A 23,019-nucleotide genomic window follows, 5' to 3' on the forward strand; every position below is an offset into this window, starting at 1 on the left:
GGAGCCAGTGGCTTCTCTGCAGAAAACAACATTCAAAGGATAGTCTCAGAAGTTTTCTTACTGGTTTCCTGGTCAGCTGTTACTTTGGTTTATTTCTCTTTTAGCTTTGGGCATGCCGGGATGTACATTCTGCAGTATACAATTCCTATTGACATAGGATTGGGGAAATTATTTCTGGCTGAGGTCCTATCAGAATATCCACTGCTTATTTTTGCTTTCTATTTAACAGGGAAGCCATCAGGGCAAGCTCTCAGGAACATGAACCTCCAGTCTATAAAGTCATAAAGTCTTCCTGTTATCCAGAAGTGTTCAGTGAGTTGCTTGGAGTCACATCCTTCTGTTGCAGAAACTAACACTGTGGCGTTGCTTTTTTTAAAAAAATTCTAAATGTCTTTCCTGTGTATTTCCTTTGCTCCCACCCAGAGCCACGCTGAGGGGAGAGGTGTGAGTCCAGGCGTCTTAGCTGAGTCTGAGTATTGAATGGGTGGAAATGCAGGGAGCCTCGTTGGAGCCTCCAGCTGGGGGAGGAAAGGCCTGGTGTCAGAGGTCACCTGCCCAGGAGCCCTAAGAATCGCACGAGTATTTATTAACTGTAGAGCCTCATCCCTTTTTCCCAGTAGTGAACAAATGTAGGGATCAAGGTGATGCATGGGCCTTTTTTATTTTTAATCATAATTTTTTTAGCACTAGTAATTGAACCCAGGGATATTCTATTTCCAAAATACCCCCCAACCCTTCTTGTTTTTTTATTTTGAAACAGGGTTTTGCTAAGTGGCTAAGGCTGGCCTCCAACCTGTGATCTTCCTGTCTCAGCCTCCCAAGTACTGGGATTTATCATATATTTTAAAATAATGACAGAAATCAAATAATGCATAAAAGTTATCATCTTATCCATCTTAAATGTACAGTTCAGTGGCATTAAATCCACTCACATTACTATGCAACTACCACCAACATCCACCCACAGAACTCTTTTGATCTTGCAGATCTAAAACTCTGTGCCCACTAAACAATAACTCTCTGTTCCCTTCCTGTGACTCGTGGGTTTGTAGGCTGCACAGTGGAGGGGTGGTAGTCCCCACCCCCGCTGCACTTACTGCCATCCTTCTTGGATGACAAACCTTTGGGCTTGGCCACACTGTCCTCCGATGCCGATTTTAACCTCATATTACAATGTTCTTAGGAGGGAACAGGCATGTGATTCACCTGGGATGGCCACCCAGGTGAATGGTACCCTATTCACTTTTAGAATCCTCCCGATGCCTGCTCCAAGGTACTTGTGCTTCTAAACCCCAGCAGCCAATATTTAGCATCATAAAAAGTGTAAAAAGTGAATACCTAAACCCTAATTTACTTATAAGTCACAGCTGCATGGATGCAGCCCCAGGACAACAAGGAATATTCCAAATGTGGGGTGATGAGCCTTCAGGCTGTAAGGTGCCTTCTCATGTGTAGTTAAACATCCTTCAACAATACTGTAAGGTCAGTATCATTATCCCACCTTTTCAGAAATAAGGAAACTAAATTTAGAAAAGAAGAAGAAGAAGAAGAAGAAGAAGAAGAAGAAGAAGAAGAAGAAGAAGAAGAAGAAGAAGAGGAGGAGGAGGAGGAGGAGGAGGAGGAGGAGGAGGAGGAGGAGGAGGAGGAGGAGGAGGAGGAGGGGGGGGGGAGGAGGAGGAGGAGGAAGGCCGGAAGTGGTGATGCACACTTGTAATCCCAGCGTTCGGGAGGCAGACACCAGAGGATCGCCATTCTCGGACAGTCTCATCTCCTTAGTGAGACCCTTCACAACTCAGTGAGACCCTGTTTCAAAAAATAAAAATACTAAAGCCAGATATAGCGGTGCATGCTTGTAATCCCCGTGCTTGGGAGGCTGAGACAGGAGGATCGCACAAATTGAAGTCAGCCTCAGCTACTGAGTGAGGCTCTCAGCAACTTAGTGAGACCCGGTTTCCAAATAAAGTATAAAATAGGTCTGGAAGTATAGCTCGGAGGTAGAAAAGCCCCTGGGTTTCACCCCCAGTACCACAAAAATAAATAAATAAACTAAAAGATAGGGCTGGGGTTCAGCTCAGAGTTACAATGTCCCTGGGTTCCATCCCCAGTACAGAAAGAAAGAAAGAAAGAGAAGAAGGAAGGAAGGAAGGAAGGAAGGAAGGAAGGAAGGAAGGAAGGAAGGAAGGGAAAAGAACAGTCATGGAAATAGGGTATGTGCAATTCCCAGAGTTGCTGGGCAGGGAGGATTCCTTGAAGTGGCAAAATACCCCAGTTGAGTCATACACTCACTCACTTCTTGAACAATAGTCCTCAAACCAGCTCAGCTTCGGCTACTCTTTTCATTTTGTCAGAAAGAAGTTCAAACCTAAATTTCCCATTTTGATTTTATTTAGTTATTTAGATTACTGTAATCCTGAAGATCACTTGAATATTCTTGCTGCTGCTCCTCCTCCTCCTCCTCCTCCTCCTCCTCCTCCTCCTCCTCCTCCTCCTTCTTCTTCTTCTTCTTCTTCTTCTTCTTCTTCTTCTTCTTCTTCTTCTTCTTCTTCTTCTTTTCTTCTTTCTACTGGAAATTGAGCCAGTAGAAATAGGCTCATTCCTCTAAGCTAGGGGCATTCCTTTAAGCTATACCCCACACTGCTTTATTTATTTATTTATTTTTTGAAACAGGTTCTTGCTAAGCTGCTGAGGGCCTCTCTAAATTGCTGAGGCTGGCCTCAAACCTGCAATCCTCCTGTCTCAGTCACCCAAGTACTGAGATTACAGGTGTGCACCACCATGCCTGGCTTGTTTCTTCTCTTGTCGTTTTATCCTTTTATACAATTAAATATGTATCTCCACCTTCGGCCCTGCGCACAAATAGAGCTGCTGGTTGGCCAGCCGTAGGAAACTGGAGTCTTTCCTCCTAACCGGCACCTGCTCCCCTCAGGTTTCCACTAGTTTATTCGCATCTTTCCTCATTTCTGGCAGAGCAGCAAATGTGCCATGCAGCACAGCACTAAGCTCTCGTTCTGTCCTTTCGCCTCTTCAAGTTTTCCTCCAGCCCCCATCTCTTTATGATGACCCCAGCTTTCAGCTCCCAGGACCTCAACACAAATGGTTACTTTAGAGATGAATTTAAATTGATAGAAAAGGCCAGGAGGCACGGTGGCAAACATCTAGAATCCCGGTACTTGGGAGGTTGAGATAGAAGGTCCCAGGGCAGCCTCAGCGACACAGTGAGCCCCTGTTTCAACATAAAAAGATATGGTTGAGGTCTGTCTTAGAGGGAGAACGCCCCTGGGTTCAATCTCCAAAACCACCTGTGTGGGTGCATGTGCGCGCGTGCGCGCACACACACGCGCACACACACACACACACACACACACACACACACTAAAAATGTTTTCTTTTTATTCCCTTGTCCTCCCTTTGCCCCATGGTTCAAACACTGACCACCTTAGCATGGGGAGTTTTTCTGAGTTTACTTCCTACAAGCTGGACCCTGGGGTCCCTCACGGAGCTCCGTGCGTGCCAGGCCCTCAGCCACGCGCTTCTCTCCTGCTCGGGGACAGATGGTGTGCTCAGTGGGGGAGTGGAACAGATGTGAGCAGCTATCTTCAGGTTGTGGGGGAGACGTGGCCTGTCTTCCTGGAAGCAGAGTGCGACCCATTTCTACACCCCAGCACCCATGCGAGTCTCCAAGTGGCAAAGGGCAACCTCATCCTTGCCAGGGCCACACTGCACACATCACGTGACCTGTGGGATTCCAGAGGCGTGGGAAACCATGGCTCCTCCTGTGTCTCATGTCCGGCTCAGCTACACTGATGCTGCAATGTCTTAGGTGGGGAAAGGGCATTGAACCTTTGCAAAATCAAGTTGAAATCTGGCCATTTCTTTTTCTTTTTCTTTTTTGTACTCAGGGTAGAACCTGGGATGTTCTGCCTCTGAGCTACATCCCCCAGCCCTTTCTATTTTTTATGTTGAAACAGGGTCTTGCTACATTGCTGAGAGTTTCGCGAAATTGCTAAGGCTGGACTTGAGCCTGCGAGCCTCCTGCCTCAGCCTCCCAAGTGCTGGGACCACAGGCATGCACCACCATGTCCTGACCGCAACATCTGAAGTGCTTTCAAGTCTCGGTGCTGTTGAAATTTTTGAAGTAAATGCATTGTGTGTTGGCTCATGCCTCATCCCTCTTCTTCTCGCCCTCCTGCCTGTTCCTTCTTTTCCATATACTATCCGCCCCTGCATTTCCTTCTTTATTTTTTCAGTCTTCAAAGCTCTTTGCAATATATTATTTGGTCACCGAAACTATTTGGAAACACCTACCCACAAATCCTAATGAAATGTTGTAACCATACACCATTTTACCTGATAATCACTGTAGATAACGTATGTGTGCAAACATTATTTTCTGTTCCCTGCCTCCCTCCCGGGTGCGGGCTGACCCCCTCCCCCACCGTGCTAAGGATGAAACGGGCGACTCTTTTCTTCCAAACACTTGGTCTTCCTCGCTGTGGAGACTCCCATTCTTCTTGTGTCCCTGGTTCTTTGTTGATTAGTCCTTCCTTCCTCGGTCACAGGAGCTTTGGAGACAGGAAAAATAGCGGCTTCCTCTTCTGCTTGTTTATTATGTTTAATTAACTCCTCGGTGGAGGTTGCTATGCATATGGGCCAGGATAGCATTCATATTTGAGAACTTAGTTTTCCACCACAGCTGAATTCTAAAATATTTACCACATTAGCTCTGGTTTTTGAGATTTGTCCCACAATAAAGAGACAATAAAGAGACTTCTTTCTATTACTCAAAAGGCAGCTCACAGGTGGGAGTAGAATGTGAATATTCAGGCCCAAAGAACAGTGACGTTCCCACCATCAAAGAGAAAGAGTACAAATGTCACCGTCCATGTCTGGGATGCTGATATATGGGTGACAGGCAAAAGAGAACCTGGTGAGAGACTGAAACAGGAGGATGGTCGCAGGTTCCAGGCCAGCCTCAGCAACTTAGGAAGACCCTCAGCAACCTAGTGAAACCCTGTTTCAAAACAAAAAATAAAAAGTACTGTGGGTGCAGCTTGGAGGCAGAATGTCCCATGGTTCAACCCCAGGGCCATCAAAAAATAAATTTATTTATTTATTTATTATTATTTTGGTGGTACTGGGGTTCCTGGAAACCCTTCTGCCTCCAGGTTACACTCCCAGACCTATTTTTATACTTTTTTTATTTGGAAACAGGGTCTCTTAAGCCAGAGTGGCTGGCTTCAAACCTGCGTGATCCTCCTGTCTCTGCCTCCCAAGCGCGGGGATTACAAGCGCCACCACGCCCGGCTTAAATTTAAATTTTAAAAGGCTTAAGGAAGGAAAAAGGAGTGCACTGGGTCGAGTGTGGAGATCCAGAGGAGGGCCAGCTTCTCACTTGTGGCCGATCCTCTGCTCTGCCTCCCTCTGTGTGGGTCCATTCTCCCTTTCTCACATCATGGTGGTAAGATGTCTGCCAGCCACCGCCAGCCTTCAGCTTCTCCTCTCACTAATTATGGTCAGAAAAGTCTGCCTATCTTTTTTTTTTTTTTTCCCAGTACAGGGTTTTGAACCCAGGGGCATTGTACTGCCGAGCTACACCCCCAGCCCTATTTTTATTCTTTATTTTGAAACAAGGTCTCACCAAATTGTGGGGACCTCACTAAATAGCTCAGGTGGCTATGAACCTACAATCCTCCTGTCTCAGCCTCCCAAGTACTGGGATTACAAGTGTTCACCACCACGCCTGGCTAAATCTGCCTATCTTAAGAGTTAAAAAAGAAAAGAAGAAGAAAGAAAGAAAACTGAGAGAGAGAGAGAGAGAGAGAGAGAGAGAGAGTGTGTGTGTGTGTGTGTGTGTGTGTGTGTGTGTGTGTGTTGGTAGAGATTGAACCCAGTGGCATTCTACCTCTGAGCCATACTCCCAGCCCTATTTTATTTTTCACTTGGAAACAGGGTCTTACTAAGTCACTTAGGCTGGCCTCAAACCTTTGATCCTCTTGTCTCAACCTCCTAAGAACTGGGATTACAGCCACATGCCCGGCTTTGAATCCGACTTTGACAGACTGGCCCATGTTCATAGACTACAGTGTGGACAGAGACAAAGGTGTAGGTGCTGACTGACCAGACCTGGCCTGGGTCACAGGCCACCTACGGAGCCAGCCCTAAGCCATGTTGTCCAGGGGAGTCTGAGGGGAGAGCCTTTGGGGAAATAAGGACTTATTACCAGATGAAGTCCCAGTACTTGGGAGGCTGAGACAGGAAGATGGCAGGTTCCCGACAGCCTCAACTTTACTTAGCAAAACCCTGTTGCAAAATAAAAAATAAAAAGGGCTGAGGGTGTTGCTTGGAGGTAGAATGCTCCTGGGTTCAATTCCCAGTACCAGAAAAAAGAAAAGAAAATAAAGAAGGGAGGGAGGGAGGGAAGAAGAGAGGAAGGGAGGAAGGAAGGAAGGAAATAAAGGAGGTAGGCCGGACTCCATTACCAAGTGAAGGAAGGTTGGGTAAATGCGCACAGTACCCAGCTAACTCACGCTCATAGCGCTGTCTCTGGGGTAGAAGATGGACCATCTTGCTCTGACACCAGCAAACTTATTCCAGAACTTCCAGGGCAGGTTTGCAAGGGGACTCTCCAGTGGAGGCCTCCCCTCTGGGTCCTGGCTGGGAGCCCTTCCTGTTGTTTGAGCTCCTCCAAGAGCTTTCTTCGGGTCGTGTGGAGTGGGATTGCCATCTCTCCTCATCTTTAAAATCTCTTATAATTATGCAAGCTTTAAAAAAGAAGAAGGCCAGGCGTGGTGGCGCACACTTGTAATCCCCGCGCTTGGGAGGCTGAGACAGGAGGATCGCACAGGTTTGAAGCCAGCCTCAGCTACTTAGTGAGGCTCTCAGCAACTTAGCGAGACCCTGTTTCCAAATAAAATATAAAAAAAAGGTCTGGGAGTATAGCCCGGAGGTAGAAGGAGGAGGAGGAGGAGGAGGAGGAGGAGGAGGAGGAGGAGGAGGAGCAGCAGCAGCAGCTGGACCATACATTTTTTTTTTTTTTTTTTTGGTATATGGGTATCAGGAGGCAAAGACTGAGAGAGTCATAGTTTAAAAGTTCAAAGTTTAAATGTCCTATAGGAATCACATTCAAGAGTCTGGTTGAGTGTGGTAGCACCCAACTGTAATCCCAGCACTTGGGAGGCTGAAAAAGGAGGATCAAAGGTTCGGAGACAGAGTCAGCAACTTAGTGAAACTTTGTGTTCAAATAAAATAAAATAGGGTTAGAGGTGTAGCTCAGAGGTAAAATGCCCCTGGGTTCAATCCCCAGTGTCACACACACTTGCACACACACATACACACACTCACACAGTCACACACACACACTCACACAGTCACACACACATACACATAATCACACAGTCACACACACTCACACACAGACACACACATGCACAATTCCGTCATCCACAAGTCCCTGCCCAAGGCTTCAGGATTTAGCCAAGGTTCGCACAAAGGTTCAAGGAGAGCAAGATAATTGCTTTATCCCCCCCCACCCCCAGTATTCCAGTTTTAATCCGTAAAACATTTGGGGCAACGATATTTATAAAAGAACCAATTCCAGATTACATTTAATTCTTTATGACCTTGGTAAAAGGGAAATCAGTCTCCTTTTTTGACAAGTTAGCTATTTTGAAGAAAGCATGTTTTTTTTTGTACCAAGGAACATTAAAGATTCCAGATGGCGGTGCACGTGTCCATCCCGCTCTACGTTCCTGGCAGGCCTCAGCCCACACACACTTGGTTATTGTCTCTGCCTGATGTTGCTAATCGGGGCTCTCAATTACAAGATAAGACTACTCCATAGGTACACACCTGTAATCCCAGTACTTGAGAGGTTGAGGCAGAAGGATCAGGTTCAATGCCAGCCTCATCAAGTTAGTGAAACCCTCAGCAACTTAGCAACAGCCTTTTTTAAAATAAAAAAGAGTTCCCGGGGGTGTATGCTCGGAGGTAGAACGCCTCTGAGTTATTCCCCAGTAACACAAAACAAAAATACCAGGGGACCATCTCGTCCCTTCATCAGGAGCCCACCCCGGCAGTGACTAACACTCCCTCCATCGCAGCTTAACCCTGGCAGGAGAAAAGAGCCTACTCACTCTTAAAGGCCCACTTCTGCTGCCTTGGGGATGACGTTCCCAATTCAAACTATAGCATAGGCCGAGGAAAGGAGCCAGAGACTGCTGCCATCCACCTCCTGTGGCCACCGAGACTTCGATTCCTTTGTTGCTGGCATCCAGGAGTTTTAGGAATAATAAACGAGCAGCCTTACTCTTTCATGCTACTATTTGATGCTTCCCCACTAGGGCTCCCGGGCTTTGTCCAACAGTGCCTGCATAGTGAGAGTCTGGGCTCTTCGTCCATGTGACTTGTGTCCCACTCCCCTCCTTTTTAGAGAGTCCTGTGTTCGGGTAAATCTCTCTAGGTCTTACTCCCATCATCTCTCACCAGGACAAACCATCTTCCCCAGATGCTCGTGGATCACTTGCCAGCGCCCTCACTTCAGGGAAGGGCGCATTCTTGGAAGGAGGGGTTGGGCTGATGGAGTCAGAGAGGCAATATTTGAGTCTTGCAGGGTGATGACTCAAAAATTATTTATTTGAAAGGAAAATATATTTAGACAAAAATGCTGCTGTTATGTAGCTCCTTTCTTTAAATAGAGTTGAAAGAATAATTCTTGAATCAGAACATATGGGCCTCAAAACCTAGTCCTTCACAGAATAACTTGTATATAATCTGAATTGTTTCTTATCAATCAAATCTATTTGTATCAGCCAATAGACAAGTCATTGGCATTACTTATTTAAAATTGGCTCTGCGTAGGGCATGAAATCTCCAGGGAGCCACAGGAAGAAGGTCTCTTTAAGAGCCTGGAAGTTGGGAAGAAGAGACATTGGGAAACGATCTCATGCTCAGATTTTCAGATATCCTATTTGGAGTTTATTTTAAAAGGACTTAGGGATGCGCTTTTTTAATGAGAAGAGTCTGGAGAGTTATTGTATATGTAAACCTTTGCCCTAAATACTGATGTCAGAACCCAAGAATAGTGTATTTTCAGAGGTCAAAAGTTTACACAAACATTCCCAGATAGCAGTGCCAGATGTTACAGCTTTCAGCACTGGAGACAGTCTGCCTGCACTGTAGACAAGGTAGACCCTAACTCAGTTGATTTTTTGTGATACAAGGGACTGAACACACGGGCACTCTACCACTGAGCTACACTCACAGCACTTTTTACATCAAGGCAGGGTTTTACTAAGCTGCTGAGGCTGTCCCCACACCTGAGATCCCCGGCTTAGCCTCCCAAGTACTAGAATTACAGGCTGACACCATCATGCCTGGCTCCGACTCAGTTTAGATTCTGCCTATATATCCTTTCTATATGTGGTCTAAACCAAATGTATAAAGCAATTCCCAACACAGGGCACCATGTAATACAAATAGCTAAAGAGACAGAGTAATGAGTGGAGTGGACCTGAGCTGCCAGAGACCTTAAGGAGCCTGGGAGAGCAGCGCACAGTGAGATGTGAAGGATGAGACGGGTGGGGAAGGCGCGCAGGGAGAGGGTGGCCTCAGCAAGGTCCGCAGGGGAGAAGGCTCAGGTTCAGGAAAGTGCCGCCTGTGCATCCCAAGTGAGGCTCTGAAGAGTAGGCATGAGGTGGAAGTTCAGAAAAGCGGGATGAGAACTTGAGTTATCTTTTATTTAAAAAAATTTAGCCGGGCGTGGTGGTACACGTTTGTAATCCCAGCATTCCTGAGGCTGAGACAGGAGGATCGTGGTTTGTGGATAGCCTCAGCTACTTAGTGAGGCCCTTTGCAACTCAGTGAGACCTGGTTTCAAAATAAAGAATAAAAAATAGGACAGGGGGTGTAGCTTGGAGGTCAAATGCCCCTGGGTTCCATTCCCAGACTCTCAAAAAAAAAAAATTTCATGGTTTTTATTCATTGTCATAGAAAACCTTGTAAACATAGAACTTCATAAGAAAACTAATACACTTTTAAGTTATAAGACAAAAATTTAAACATATGTGATGTTTGAATATTCTGTTAGAAAATTATATTTTATGTTAGCCTTTTTGCATTGACCAATAATGTGATATAAAGTATATGAATATATAAAGGTTGAAAACAGAGAACTCCAGTAATATATGCATACCCATATTCATAGCAGCACAATTCACAGTAGCCAAATTATGGAAGCAACCCAGGGATCCATCACAGAGGAATGGGTTACAAAATTGTGGGAAATACAAACAATGCAATTCTACTCAGCAATAAAGAAAAACAAAATTATGTCATTTGTAAGAAAATGGAAGGACCTGGAGAACATTATGTTAAGTGAGATTAGCCAATCACAGAAAGCAAAGGGTCATAAGTGCAGGATACGAATTGTTGGGATACAAGAGAGGAGAGCCTCCAGATAAAAGAGGATAAACCTCAGTGGAGCCAGGGAGGAGGTCTCAGGGTAGGGGAGGAAGGAGAGTGAAGTGCGTTAGTAAAAATACTACCATCAACTATGTGCATGCATGTGAATACACCAATGTCTATCTGGGTGCTCTGTATTGGGAGGGAAGAACATGGGGAGGGGGGCACCAAGTGCTGTGTGTATGTATGTCATAGTCAGTGTGGTTTACACTGTGAAGTGAGATTATAATGCGCCAGTAAAAACACATTGAAAAAAATAAAGTAGAATGCCTGTCATTCAGAATACAGGTGTGTTTGAGATTTTACATTGTGAATTATAGTTTTAACATCCCATTTATAATTAATTAATTAATTAATTTATTTATTTATTTATTGTGGTACTGGAGTTCCTGGAAGCCCTTCTACCTCCGGGCTACCCTCCCAGACCTGTTTTTTTATATTTTTATTTTGAAACAGGGTCTCTTAAGCCAGCAGGGCTGGCTTCGGACCTGCGTGATCCTCCTGTCTCCGCCTCCCACGCCTGGCTGTATATATTTATTTTAAAATTTATTTTATTTTTCTTTTATTTGTATATTTATTTTTACTATACCTTTATTTGTGCATTATAGCCTCACATCATAATGAAGTTCAGAGTGATAGGGACCTACATGCACACAGAATTTGTGAGCTTTCTTTTAAAACTTTGAGCCCATAGTGAGAGCTTGATAAATATTTGACACTTTATCAGTTAATCCAGGGTAGCAGAAATATATTTCTGCTAAAGAAAAGGAAAGACTTCAATGCCAGACATGACTTTCTGCTTTGGCTTAGAGTTACTGAGAATCTACGTTGCGCTGCGCACTTTTTTCTCGGTGTGGGAGTGTGGCCGTGTTCAGCTAACAAAAGCTCTGTTCCCAGGGAGCTGATATTGCAATGTAGGTGGAGGTAATAGATTACAAGAAGCTGAACGAATCTATGAATAAGTAAAATCATCTAAGACATTGATGGGTAGGAAAACCATGGAATGGTGGGAAAAAACTTGGAGGAGGAGGGGGGCTTTTGGAAGGTGGTCAGAAGGATATCAAGGAAGGCGGCAGCATCAAAAATGCTGAAGGGACAAGGGACAGGGGCTCACAGATGCTCCCACACCCAGGGGTTCAAGGCAACCTTTTAGGCCTGTGGTACCTTGTCTCAGATGCCAAGAGAGTATTGTCTACCCTTCCGCAAAGGTGAGCTAGCCAGGAGGCCTTCGCCCGGCCCATGACCCTGCTAGAACTCTCTGCTTCCTCATCTAGGAAACAGTGGGAACATACCAGTTCTTTCCTCTGCCTTTGGATTCTAGCATTCTTCGATTCCTATCAGAAATGAAGACAAGGTCTCAGAGCCACAGTCAAGGAGCCACTGGATATCTGCAGTTATCCTCGCCCCTGGAACTGGGGTGGGGCGGCACGTGACCCAGCTCGGGGCTGCACAGAGAGGGGCCAGCTGGCGCTCAGCATCTCACCCTCTCTGTGTGCTAGCGCATGCTCCAGATTTAGATTTTTTTTTTAACTAATGACATTTCCAGACTTCCTTACAGCCAAGCTTCTGGGTTGGAGTTATGTTCTGTCAATAATTACATGCTCTTGGTAGGGATTTGGACTGCAAAGGAGAAACTGGGCTGTCTCCCTGCTGCTGGCCAGCCCTGGACTCCACACATTAGATGTTTCTGCAGAGACAGCTTCCCCTGGCTAGTTACAGGCAGGCAGCGTGCTGAGAAGTGCAGCTTCCTGATCCCTGAGCTGAGAAGGGGGGGGGGCCCTAAATGCAACCTTTGCAGCTCAACTTGATCATTTCCATCCAAGCAGAGGGAGCAGCTGCCTAGTGGGTAGAACTATTCCGGAAGGCTTTTCTTGAGCCCCTCCAGCCCGTCTGCATATTTTGTTGGCTCCTAATTCCCTGCAGGATGTTTGCTTAAGAAATTAGAGTGGCCGTGCATGCCTGTAACCCCAGTACTTGTGAGGCTGTGACAGGAGGACCTCAGGTTCAGGCAGCGTAAGGTAACTTAGTGTGACCCTGTTTTGAAATAAAAAAATAAAATAGGGCTCAGGGGGTGTCTCAGAGGTAGAATGCCCCTGGGCTCAATCCCCAGTGCCACAAAGGAGGACGAGGAAGAAGAAGAAGAGGAAGAGGAGGAAAAGGAGGAAGGGGAGGAGGAGGAGGAAGAGGAGGGAGGAGCAGCAGCAGCTGAAAGATGCCTCTTTCCACGGCATAGTCCCTTTCTGAAGGAGGCTCTAACCTGTGTTCAAAAGAGAAAAAGCCCTCTCAGACAGTGGCTATTCATGCTTTAAATGTATACCTTATACTTTATTTTCAAGTCAGCAGAAGACTCTGAGTGAGTTCCTAAGAACCACAGGTCTCTACAGAAGGGCATCTCTCCCTTTGCCCACCCCAGGGCTCTCAGGAATATATTATGCTTTAGCAAAAGTATCCAGAGGGTTAGATGTATTTGTGTGTGTGTGTGTGTGTGTGTGTGTGTGTGTGTGTGTGTGTGTGTGTTGGGGGGTGATCTGGGGATGAAACCCAGGGGCATTCAACCTCCAAACTACATCCCCAGCCCTATTTTTTATTCTTTATTTTGAAACAGGGTCTCACTGAGTTGCAGAGGGCCTCACTAAGTAGCTGAGGCTGTCTGTGAACTGCGATCCTCTGGTCTCAACCTCCGGAATGCTGGGATTACATGCGTGCGCCGCCATGCCCGGCTTGAGTTAGATATATTTAGATGGGACTATTTACTCCTCATTCAGACACATTACTGAGCAGAGAGGGGTTAGCGACAAGATTTCACAGACTTACAAATAAGCCCTTAGACTTTACATCCATTTGTAAAACCCCAGCCCCATATTGGTACATAAAACCAGACCTTTCAAGGACTATAAAGAAATGATTCCCCCCCCCTTCCTTTCTGGAAGAAAACCATTGTTTGTTTGTTTGTTTGTTTGTTTGTTTTAACCCAGTATTTCCAAACAGGAGAATAGGAAATTTGGGCTTTTACTTTTCTTTTTTATTTTTTCCTTCCTTCTTTCTTTCTTTTCTTTTCTTTTTTTGGGGGGTAGTCTTTTGATTTACCTTCTGAAGATTTTAGAAAAAAATAGAACTATAAAACAGAAGAAACTTCAGATAAATGAGGAGAAAGACTAGTGAAACAATGAAAGGGGAAATGGGGAAGGGAAAAGGAGGATTAAGGCAGGCAACAGTTCAAATGATGGTATACCCATGCAGGAAGTATCATTACCAGTCTCCCTAACACACATGGGGTGGGAGGGGCAGGCACCCAGGGCTTGAGCACCACTGTCTGTATCACTCTGAGTTCTACTGCCATCTATAATTACAATGCACCAAGAAACGCATTAAAAATTGACAAAGATTTTTATGAAACTCTAAAATGTGTATCAACGAACTTTCTTTTGTCCATTAAAGTCTCTGCCTAAAAATAAATAAACAAATAAACAGATAATAGAAGAGAAAACCAACAGCCAAAGCAAGACTGTTTGGACTCACCCGAGAAAAACTGCAGAGGCTTACAAGGCATTATGGTTCGTCCAACCTTGCATCCTACCCAGAAAATGGTCTCCTAAGGTCATTTTTATTTAAAGCAAGTGCATCTAGACCTATAGTGTTATTTGCCCTGAAAAAGCACCTCTTCACCCCCCTTTCCATATTTAGGGTCCTCTAATAAATAGGCTATTTTTTTCATAAGTAAACAAGACCAAACCAAACCAGGTGTGGTGGTGCAAACCTATAACTCTAGTACTTGAGAAGCTGGGACAGGAAAATCCTTAGAAACTTGGTGAGATCCTGTTTCAAAGATATAAAATTAAAAATGGGCTAGAAGTGTATTTTGGAGCTAAAATGACACTGGGTTCAAGCCCCAGGATCAAAAAAGGGGGGTCATTAGGAGACAGGTTCTGATGGCTGGCAACTGCACAGCCAAGAGTCACTCGGGCAGGCTCCTGTCTACTTGCCCTTCTCTTGGGAGCCTGCCATCCTCAGAATGATTTCCTGGGCATGAAAGAGGCTGCTCATGGTTGGGAAGCTACTTGAGAGAGGGAGGCTGGAGGAAAGGACCAAGGGCGCCTTTGAAGCACAGTCTTGTTGGAACATCACAGGGATTGACATACGGTCCTGAGCCACACAGAGGAGAAAGCGAGAGAGCAAGGGCTCACTTACACACATCACCCTCTCGTGGTACTTTCCTTATCCCTCCCTCCTTTTCTCCCTCCCTTCTTCCTTCCTTTCTGTTTATTTTTGTGGTGTTGGGGATCAAACCCAGGGACATTCTGCCTCTAGGCTACACTCCCAGCCCCATTTTATTTTGATTCTTTATTTTGAAACAGGGTCTCACTAAGTTACGGAGGGCCTCACTAAGTAGCTGAGGCTGTCCGTGAACCAGTCTCAGCCTCACAAATGCTGGGATTACAAGTGTGCACCACCACGCCCGGCTTCCCATTTAATTTTTTATTGGGAAACAAGTTTTGCTAAGTTACTGAGAGCCTCGTTAAGCTGCTCAGGCTGAACTCCTGTCTCAGCCTCCCAAGTACTGGGATTATAGGCATGTGCCACTATGCTGGACTTTTTTTTTTTTTAATGGATGGCAAAGGAGTTTGGGAGAAATTTTTGAACCCTTACAATTTCTATCTATGGCTACATTTTACCTAACTGTAATAAAAGTGCCAGCAAACAGAAGCGGGAGTGTCCATGACACACTTCCTGACCCGCTGTACAATTCCCAGGACCAGTGTGTTGTTTTCGGGCTCAGGGGCAATGGGGGGCAGGGGTTGGGAAGGAGGACAATGCCTCTTGAAGCCGACTCAGACAAGCAAGTCTCCACCCCCTCCCCGGGCACCAACAGCAGGAAAGATTTCAGCAGAACAAATAATCTGGGCTAAGATAAGAGACCTTGACAACAGAGCCTTTGAAACCAAGGGCTCCAGGAGCCAGGTAGGAAAAGCTCTGTACATGGCACGATTTCTTTGGGCAGGAGTCTTGAAAATGGAAATCAAATGCCGCAGTCAGGCAACCTGTAAGCAATTTCAAATAAGCACAGGCATAATTCGTCTCTAGTCAAACAATGGGAGATCGCAAGGAGAGCAACAGGAAAAGTTCTAGAAGGAAGGAACACTTCTAACTTCCATTGTTCTGCCAACACTCCCTCTCAAGTACTTTTCCCCTGCAGTTGCTGAGTGGGTGTCCGATGATCAGAACAGGAGACAAGGTAAACCTTATTCTTCTATTCCAGTAAAGGAAAAGTGTGATTATTTGGTTCTTATGTAATTCTGGAGATGTGCTATGCAATGTATTTGCTTGTGCCATGTAGCAGAATTTGTGCTTGCTTAACCTTCCACCCAAGTTTCGGGAAAATATCCATGCAACGAGGAAATGCTCCCCAGGCCCCAGCAGTGCTGGGCTTGGGGACTGGTTTGCAGATTGTACTGTGAACATTCTTGAACCTCTTTCTGTTTCACAAGAGCATCTGCAAAATGGGATGAGGGCACTGGTTCAGAAACTATTTATATAGGTTTGGAAACTATTTATATAAGTCTTAGTGTTTCTAAAGAGGAACATAAACTCCTCAGGGGCCATGCTGTCCTTGAACATCCCCTTCCACAGTAACAATAGCAATCAGAACCACTCCCAATGGTCGCTAGCCAAGACTGTGACCCGAACTCGATTCGGTGTTTATTAAGACTCCTTCCATCCTTAAAAGTTCTAGAATTCTACACTAGGATGACAAACACCAGCGTTTTTGTTTTTTCTTTTTGTGTGTGTGGCATCTGAGATTGAACCCAGAGGCATTTTACCTCTGAGCTAAACCCCCAGCCCAGTTTTATTTCTTATTTAGAAACAGTGTCTCCCTAAGTTGTTGAGGGCCTTGCTAAGTTGTCTAGGCTGGCTTTGAAACTGTGATGCTCCAGTCTCAGCCTCTCAAGCACTGGGATTACAAGCGTGCGCCACTATGCCCGGCTCTACAAACACCAGTGTTTTGAATAAACAATAAGGCTTAAAAATAGTAAAATTTTTTTTCTTTTTAAAACTTTTTACTCAAAATAACAATGCGCATATAAGAAGTTATAAAGATAGTAGAGAGATCATGTATTCCCTTTCTCTGGCTTCCCCTAATTGCAACATCTAATATAACTAAAGTATAGTATCAAGTCAGAAAATTGAAATTAGTACCTTATTATTAAATAGAGTCATAGGATTAGGACAATTTGTTGAAACAATTTGGACAGTGTCAGAGCTAACTGAAGTCTTCTGCGTGAAATTTATTCTCGGAAGTGACGTGGCATATGGAATTTGAGCTTGCTCTCATTAGACCTGTTTATTTTGGTAAAATTATTTAATATCTCAGTTTGTTCGGCTATAAAATAGAAATACTAAGACCAAGCAAGATGTTAGGAAGAAATACCTCTAGTCCAGTTGAGTGATGTATATTAGGACTTCCTCAAAAAATTTTCAGTGAGAACTTTCAACTTTGGGATGGGCTTAATGTCACTCTTCAGAAGCAGCCTTCTACTCCAAGAAGGTGACTTAAACACTTCAGGACCCCCCCTGCTCCATGAAGTCGTGCTCCACCCAGCCATCTAGCTGGTCTGGACTCCGTGCCTCTGGGCACTGGTACCCACGCCAGCGCTGAGGGCTCAGCTAGACCACTTCCTCTTCATTTCCCTACTGTGGCTGAGAGGCAGGCTCTTCAACGATGGAGGAAATCAGGCTGTCCCTAGTTGTGATTTTCTTTCTCTCTGCCCCGTGCAGGTGTACAATTTGCACAAATTACAGCCTGGGTCCTGAGGGTGACTATAAAGCCTACACAGGCTTCTCCGTGTAGTTTTTATTGTGTAACATGATAATTTGTCTATTATAAGCCAACTGGGTAAGTGCCATCCTTCATCTTCTGTTTGGTACAATGCCTGCCACTGCCTTAATGCTCAATTAATAGAATTGCAGTAATAGTCCTCTTTGTGGCCCGGTGTGTTTAAAGCAGTGCTAGGCAGACCAGGAGTCTGGAGCGCATTTCCTCAGAGCCTCAGTCCCCAGAAAAGACTGGAGAGTCAGCGTGGCCCTGCGGAGACAGACGGTGGACACAGAGCAGTATGGAGGTGGCACACAGACCGGATTGAGGGAAAGGGGAGTCGGGTGGGAATGGAGACATCCCTAGGCTCAAGAGAAGGCTGGAGGTTTGTGTAGCGCTTCACCTTTGGGATTGTTGGCTCATGAGAATCTTGACTTTCCCGCTGGCCGGCGATGTGTTTGGGGACAAATTCCTTGAGCCTCTCTCCTCTCGCCTGTGAGTGGGGATGATGACCTGTGTCTCTTAGTCTGTGAAAACAAAGATTCTTTGCTTACCCAAACATTAGTCAGTCCCCTGAACCTTCTCTCCTGGGCCTATCTGAGCCCTAATTGTAAAATCCAATTTTAACAAGATCCAACCCCCATCCTGGGTATCTGATCACCCTAGATACCTGATCGAGTTCCTCATCCTCTGCCACCCCCCTGGTGATGGCTGGTCACCTGGTCTACCTTCAGCAAGAATCCTGGTCGGTATTTTAGCCACAATCTCCCCTTACCGCTGGTGTTTCCTCTTGGTGATTTTCCACCCACTGACCCCCCCTCCCCTTCCTGCTCTTTGGTGACGAATTCCCACTTGCCTGTGCTGTTCACGGACTAATCTCTCTCTACACCACAATCCCATTGCAGCAATCCCTACCCCTACTGCAAGGATCCTCAGTAAAGTCTTCCTTGCCATGCTGTAACAGATGTCATTAAACAATATTTTCTTTAACAAGACGAAATAAAACAAAGGCGTTGGGGGGGGGGGTACTCAAGGCCTTAATAAATGGGAATTTCCTCCCTCCCCTAACCTACCATAGAACTCTGAGCATGGAATCCTTCACCCAGCGCAGGCGTTTCCCTTGGCGCATAGAGTCGGGGCTCCAACACCCCATCCCTATAGAGAACATCCTCCTAGGCCACTGTTCTTAAGGAGCCCTCGCCCCACGTGCCGTCGAGCCGCCTTACTGCAGGTTTTTAAGAGGTCCAGGGCGGGTACCATAGGTCCACCCGAAGCTGTCCATCTGTCCACACTGGGCACCAAGGGCCTTCTATGCAGGCTGATGGACTGGGTTCCCGGTGACCTTTAGTGATAGGGGAGACGGTGACACGGACTAGCTGGGGACGGAGTCCGCGAGGGGAGCCCGGGGTCACCCCGGGGCCCCTCGCTGGAGCCGGGGTCGGGCGGAGGCGGGCGCGGCGGCCGCCAGGGGGCGCCAGGGCCCCGCGGCGGCGGCGGCGGGGCGGGAAGGGGTTAAGGCCGCGGGGGCCGCGGCTCTTTGGGGATCCCGGCGCGGGGCGCGGCGGGCCCGGGCGGCCAATCGGGCGGCGGGCCCCGGCGAGGATGGAGGGAGGCGCGGCGCCCGGCCGCCCGTGACGCCGCCGCCGCCGCCGCCGCCCGCCGGCGAGCCGAGCGGGGCGGAGATGAGCAGGTCGGCGGCGCTGCTGCTCTGCCTGCTGGGCGGCCACGTCTGGGAGGCGCTGGCCGGGACGCTGCGGGAGCCGGGCGCGGGCGCCCAAGGTCGGTGCGCGGGGCTTTGTGCGCGGCGGGGGGCGGCCTGCATCCCGGCCGGCGGGGATGCTCGGCGGGCGGCGCGGGGCTGCGGGCGCCGGGTCGGTCCATTATGCGGGGACACGCGGCCCGGCCGCCGCCGCCCCGCCCGCTCGGGCTCGGTCCTCGTCGGCGCCTCCGCAGCGCCCGGTCCTTTTGTTGTGCGGGGAGGGGGCGGCCGCGCCCCGCGGTGCCCTGCGCCCGGGCCGGGGTCCGCGGCTGCTGCTGCCCTCCCTCCCCGGGCTGCCGCAGTTCGGGAAAGTTTCGGGGTCCTCTACCCCCTCGCGGTTCGACGTCTTTTCCAGACCTATAGGGATTTGCTCCGCGACCCAGGAATCATCGTAAGAGGAGAAAGCAGAGGAGCTGCAAGGCCCTAGTCACTTTAAAAAAATCATATCCACGTCTGTGTGAGCCAGCTCGTGCCTTTTGTCTAATCTTTGGCCTCTGCATATCTGCTCTCCAGCCCTGGGAGTAACGTGGTCGCCGCTGAGAATGACCACAAGCCTGTCTTTTGTGTTTTGCTTCCGAATTTATCTGAGGGGAACACCGCAGCTTCCTGGGCATGCTTTTGTGGGGAACAAAATCCAGTGCTTCTTTAATGCTGGCTGTTAGAGAGAGGGCTTGAGGCCCACCGAGGAGCGGCTGCAGCCAGCCAGGGCATCGCTTCTCTCCGGGCTCCTTTGGGCCTCGCAGGGATCCTGAGAGGTTGTTTCCTGCGGCCATTGAGACCCCCAAGATTGCTCGCAGAAAGGCGTGTGTGGGGCAAAGTTGCCCCCACACGCTGTATGAAGGAGAGCTCCATCCCATAGTCCTCTTGCTGGGATCCTGCCTTACCTCTTCTTCCTCAGGCTAATCCACCCCCGGTGCCAGGGATCAAAGACGCTTGGACTTACACATGATGTTGTCGCTAGGAGGGGAGGCTCTGCTGACAATCTGGGTTTTTTGGTTTCTCTTTTAACCTACATGTTGCATTCTAGGTTTTCATAGCCATTGCTTGCTGAATCACTTGCTAGTATCTTCTTAATTCATTACATCCGCTAGCCTTAACGTAGACCATGACCAGTGTGAATTGTGTATTAATTTAGTAATGAATCATGGAAGGAGGGACATTGACACCGTACAGAAAGACCCATATATCTCTTCAAGGAGGAAACACATGTCTGTGGCATTAGGTCATCAGTGTTGGATCTTAGCCTCTTTCCTTTCTGCCTCTTGAATCTGCTGTTTTAGTGACTGATATTTGTGCCTCAATTAAGCCATTATTTTCAAAGAGCAGGTTGCATTCTTTGATTTGTACTTGAAAGTGGAAATATTGAGTACATGCACTTATGAGATGGAGGGAGACATGGCTTCACTTCAAAAAGTGGTCCAGGGAAAGACCAAGGTCTAGGTTTAAGACCATGTTTTTACCAAGCTTTTGCTGCTAAACCCTCAGGAATGGACTGTTCTGTGAAGTTGAAGGAAGTGGTCGACCTGTGAGACTATGCCGTGATAAGGAGTACCTTTAGCGCACTGTTTGGCTCCAGTGGAAGATCAAGTATCCTGGGAGGTTGTTCCCTGCATGGATTCCTTATTTAGAGTAAAGGTGTCGAGCCCAGGAGCTGTCTCGGGAGTCAGGACCCCACTATGTGGCATCCAAATGTAGATTTAGTCGTTTTTCAGGGAATGAACACCTTCTCCTTTGACGTTTGAGGTCACCCTCAACCCACAGAGTTCTTCAAACATCTTGACATTTATCACTCCCTATTTTTTGACATAGTTTTAGAATTCATGTCTTCTTTGCACCTCTGGATCTTGTGTACAGTGGAGACAAATGCTACCGCCAGTTTTACTTTGTGTTTTTCATGGGTTGGTGATTGTTTTGCTCACACTTGGGGCTCAGGTAGTGTCGAGTGGGTAAAAAATCAAAAGTGCTAACTAATTCATACACCCTTGGGCCACCCGGAGTCATTATTAAGTACATCTAAGGAAGAAAAGTCCAATGTTTACTTTCTCTGAACACCAATTTGTAAAACTTTTGCTTTTGTTGTAGAAACAAACCTGAATTATACTTTGAACAAGCACTGCACACATACATTTCACACCAACAGGGTTTGGAAATTACTGAGGGAAAACTACTTAGGGAATCCCAAACATACAGTCTAGTTTTCCAGCTAGATTCCTGGGACTGACAATCTTCTATGTTAAATGAATCTTTATAAAAACACCTGAGGAAACTGACATCTGCAAAATTTCTTGACATTATTTTGCTATTTATATCTTCAAGATAAAATTCAAGGTTTGGCTTCAGATTCTCTTACTATAGTTGCTTGGAATCAGCAAGGTGATTTTGGATGCGGCAGTTCGTGGCCATGTTGTTAGTCATTACTGTGAACCATCTCTTGAACACGACGGAGTGTTCGTATTGAGTATTTAGTCTGAGCTTCTCGGAAGCATTTGCAGTACTTAACTTTTTGTAGGAATTTTACATAAAGTGTTATTAAAAAAATATTGACTCTGACTTTCTGTACCCATTGCAAAAATGCATTGAGGCGGCTTGATGGTAGGGGAGCTCTCCTTGAGGAGGAGTGAACTTTGCAGTACTCTAGGGACGTATTTCTGAAGCCCAACACTCTATTTATGTGCCAAAGGAAAGGTCAGTGCTAGGTGAAGGACTTCATGCTCAGACTTCTATGGTATGATCTTAATTTCGTTGTTATTATCTAACAGTCAGGCATTTTGCAATGATGTGCTAGCTTCTTGTTCATCTCAGAAAAGCCACAATCTGTCATAACATTAGAATGACTGGTTGGCTGCCTCCCTTCTCTCCAAGAGGTCTATTCTTTGCCAGATTTAGACTCCAGTTACTAGACCTCTGTGATCCATTGAAAGACAGCAAAGGGATGGATGGAGAGCTCCCAGGAGGATCAACTTAGGCTGATAATGTATTAAGAGACACAAATACGACTTGGACTAATATTGTATCAAGATACTATAATTTTTCCAGCCTAAGTTTTCCACCAAAACAATTTTTCAGAAAAAGACTATTTCATGTGTCTGTATTATGTATGGGACTAAGGATTTAACCCTGGGCTGCTTACATGCTAGGTGCTATACCACTGAGCTTTGCCCCAGCCCAAGACTGTAACATCTAAATATGACTTGCTGGAATTCTGGGAACCTGGAGGAGTTAGACTAATGGAGTCCAACCTGCTTCATTGCAAGCCAATTCTATGAAGAAACAATAGCAGTATCTAAGCCTGTGCTTGACTCAAAGTCTTGAGCCCAAGAGAACCTCTTGCCCCAACCTCCTAAGTCGCTGGGACTACAGGCACGTGCCACCATGCCCAGCTTACAAATTATGTTGTTATCCTACCGGTTTCATGATACTTTGTAATTTATAGACTACTAGTTTATTTTTTATTTATTTTATTTATATGTGGAACATATTGAAAATGGTATGCATTTAGAATGTGCTTGATGCCCTCTCCCCTAGATTACTAGTTTAAAATCCTAACCAAAAGAAGAAAAATATTGCATGAATTTCCAAACTAATAGCTTAAAAATGAAAACACTCTGCCAGTTTTAATTAGTTTTAATTTTAAACAAATTGTATGGAAACAAGTTGGACAACAGACACATATACTATTGTATATTGAAGAAAAACTTGAATAAAACGCTTCTGAGGTTTCGCCGGAAGAGTTTGCGATGATAAGTACTTTGTGTACTTTTTGTGAATATGTTAAAAATTATTATACATAGCAATGCTATTATAGTTGATCACACTATAGAAATATTGTAAACAAATCATTTTACCAAATACTTCATGACCTTTAAAGACAACAATTGTAGCTAAATTGTTTTGTTCCAGAAAACACAGAACTGAATATATTTTAAAAATAAAAAGCCAGGCGTGGTGGCGCATGTTTGTAATTCTAGCATTTGGAAAGCTGAGATAGGAG

General features: G+C 46.1%; 1 protein-coding gene across 1 annotated transcript in view; it reads left to right on the forward strand.

The window, feature by feature from the left end:
• Nucleotides 1-18,951: 18,951 nt before the first annotated feature.
• The window catches only part of FAM171A1 (family with sequence similarity 171 member A1), a gene marked incomplete at both ends in the record, with an annotated part of 121,446 nt that continues 117,378 nt past the window's right edge, over nucleotides 18,952-23,019 (forward strand). Inside the window, one exon of the mRNA XM_080716993.1 lies at nucleotides 18,952-19,048. Within this exon, the coding sequence (XP_080573119.1) occupies nucleotides 18,952-19,048 (97 nt within the window). The remainder of the gene's footprint in view (nucleotides 19,049-23,019) is intronic.

The sequence above is a fragment of the Muscardinus avellanarius genome (assembly GCF_963383645.1).
Source record: "Muscardinus avellanarius genome assembly, chromosome: 20".
Classification (NCBI taxonomy): Eukaryota; Metazoa; Chordata; class Mammalia; order Rodentia; family Gliridae; genus Muscardinus; species Muscardinus avellanarius.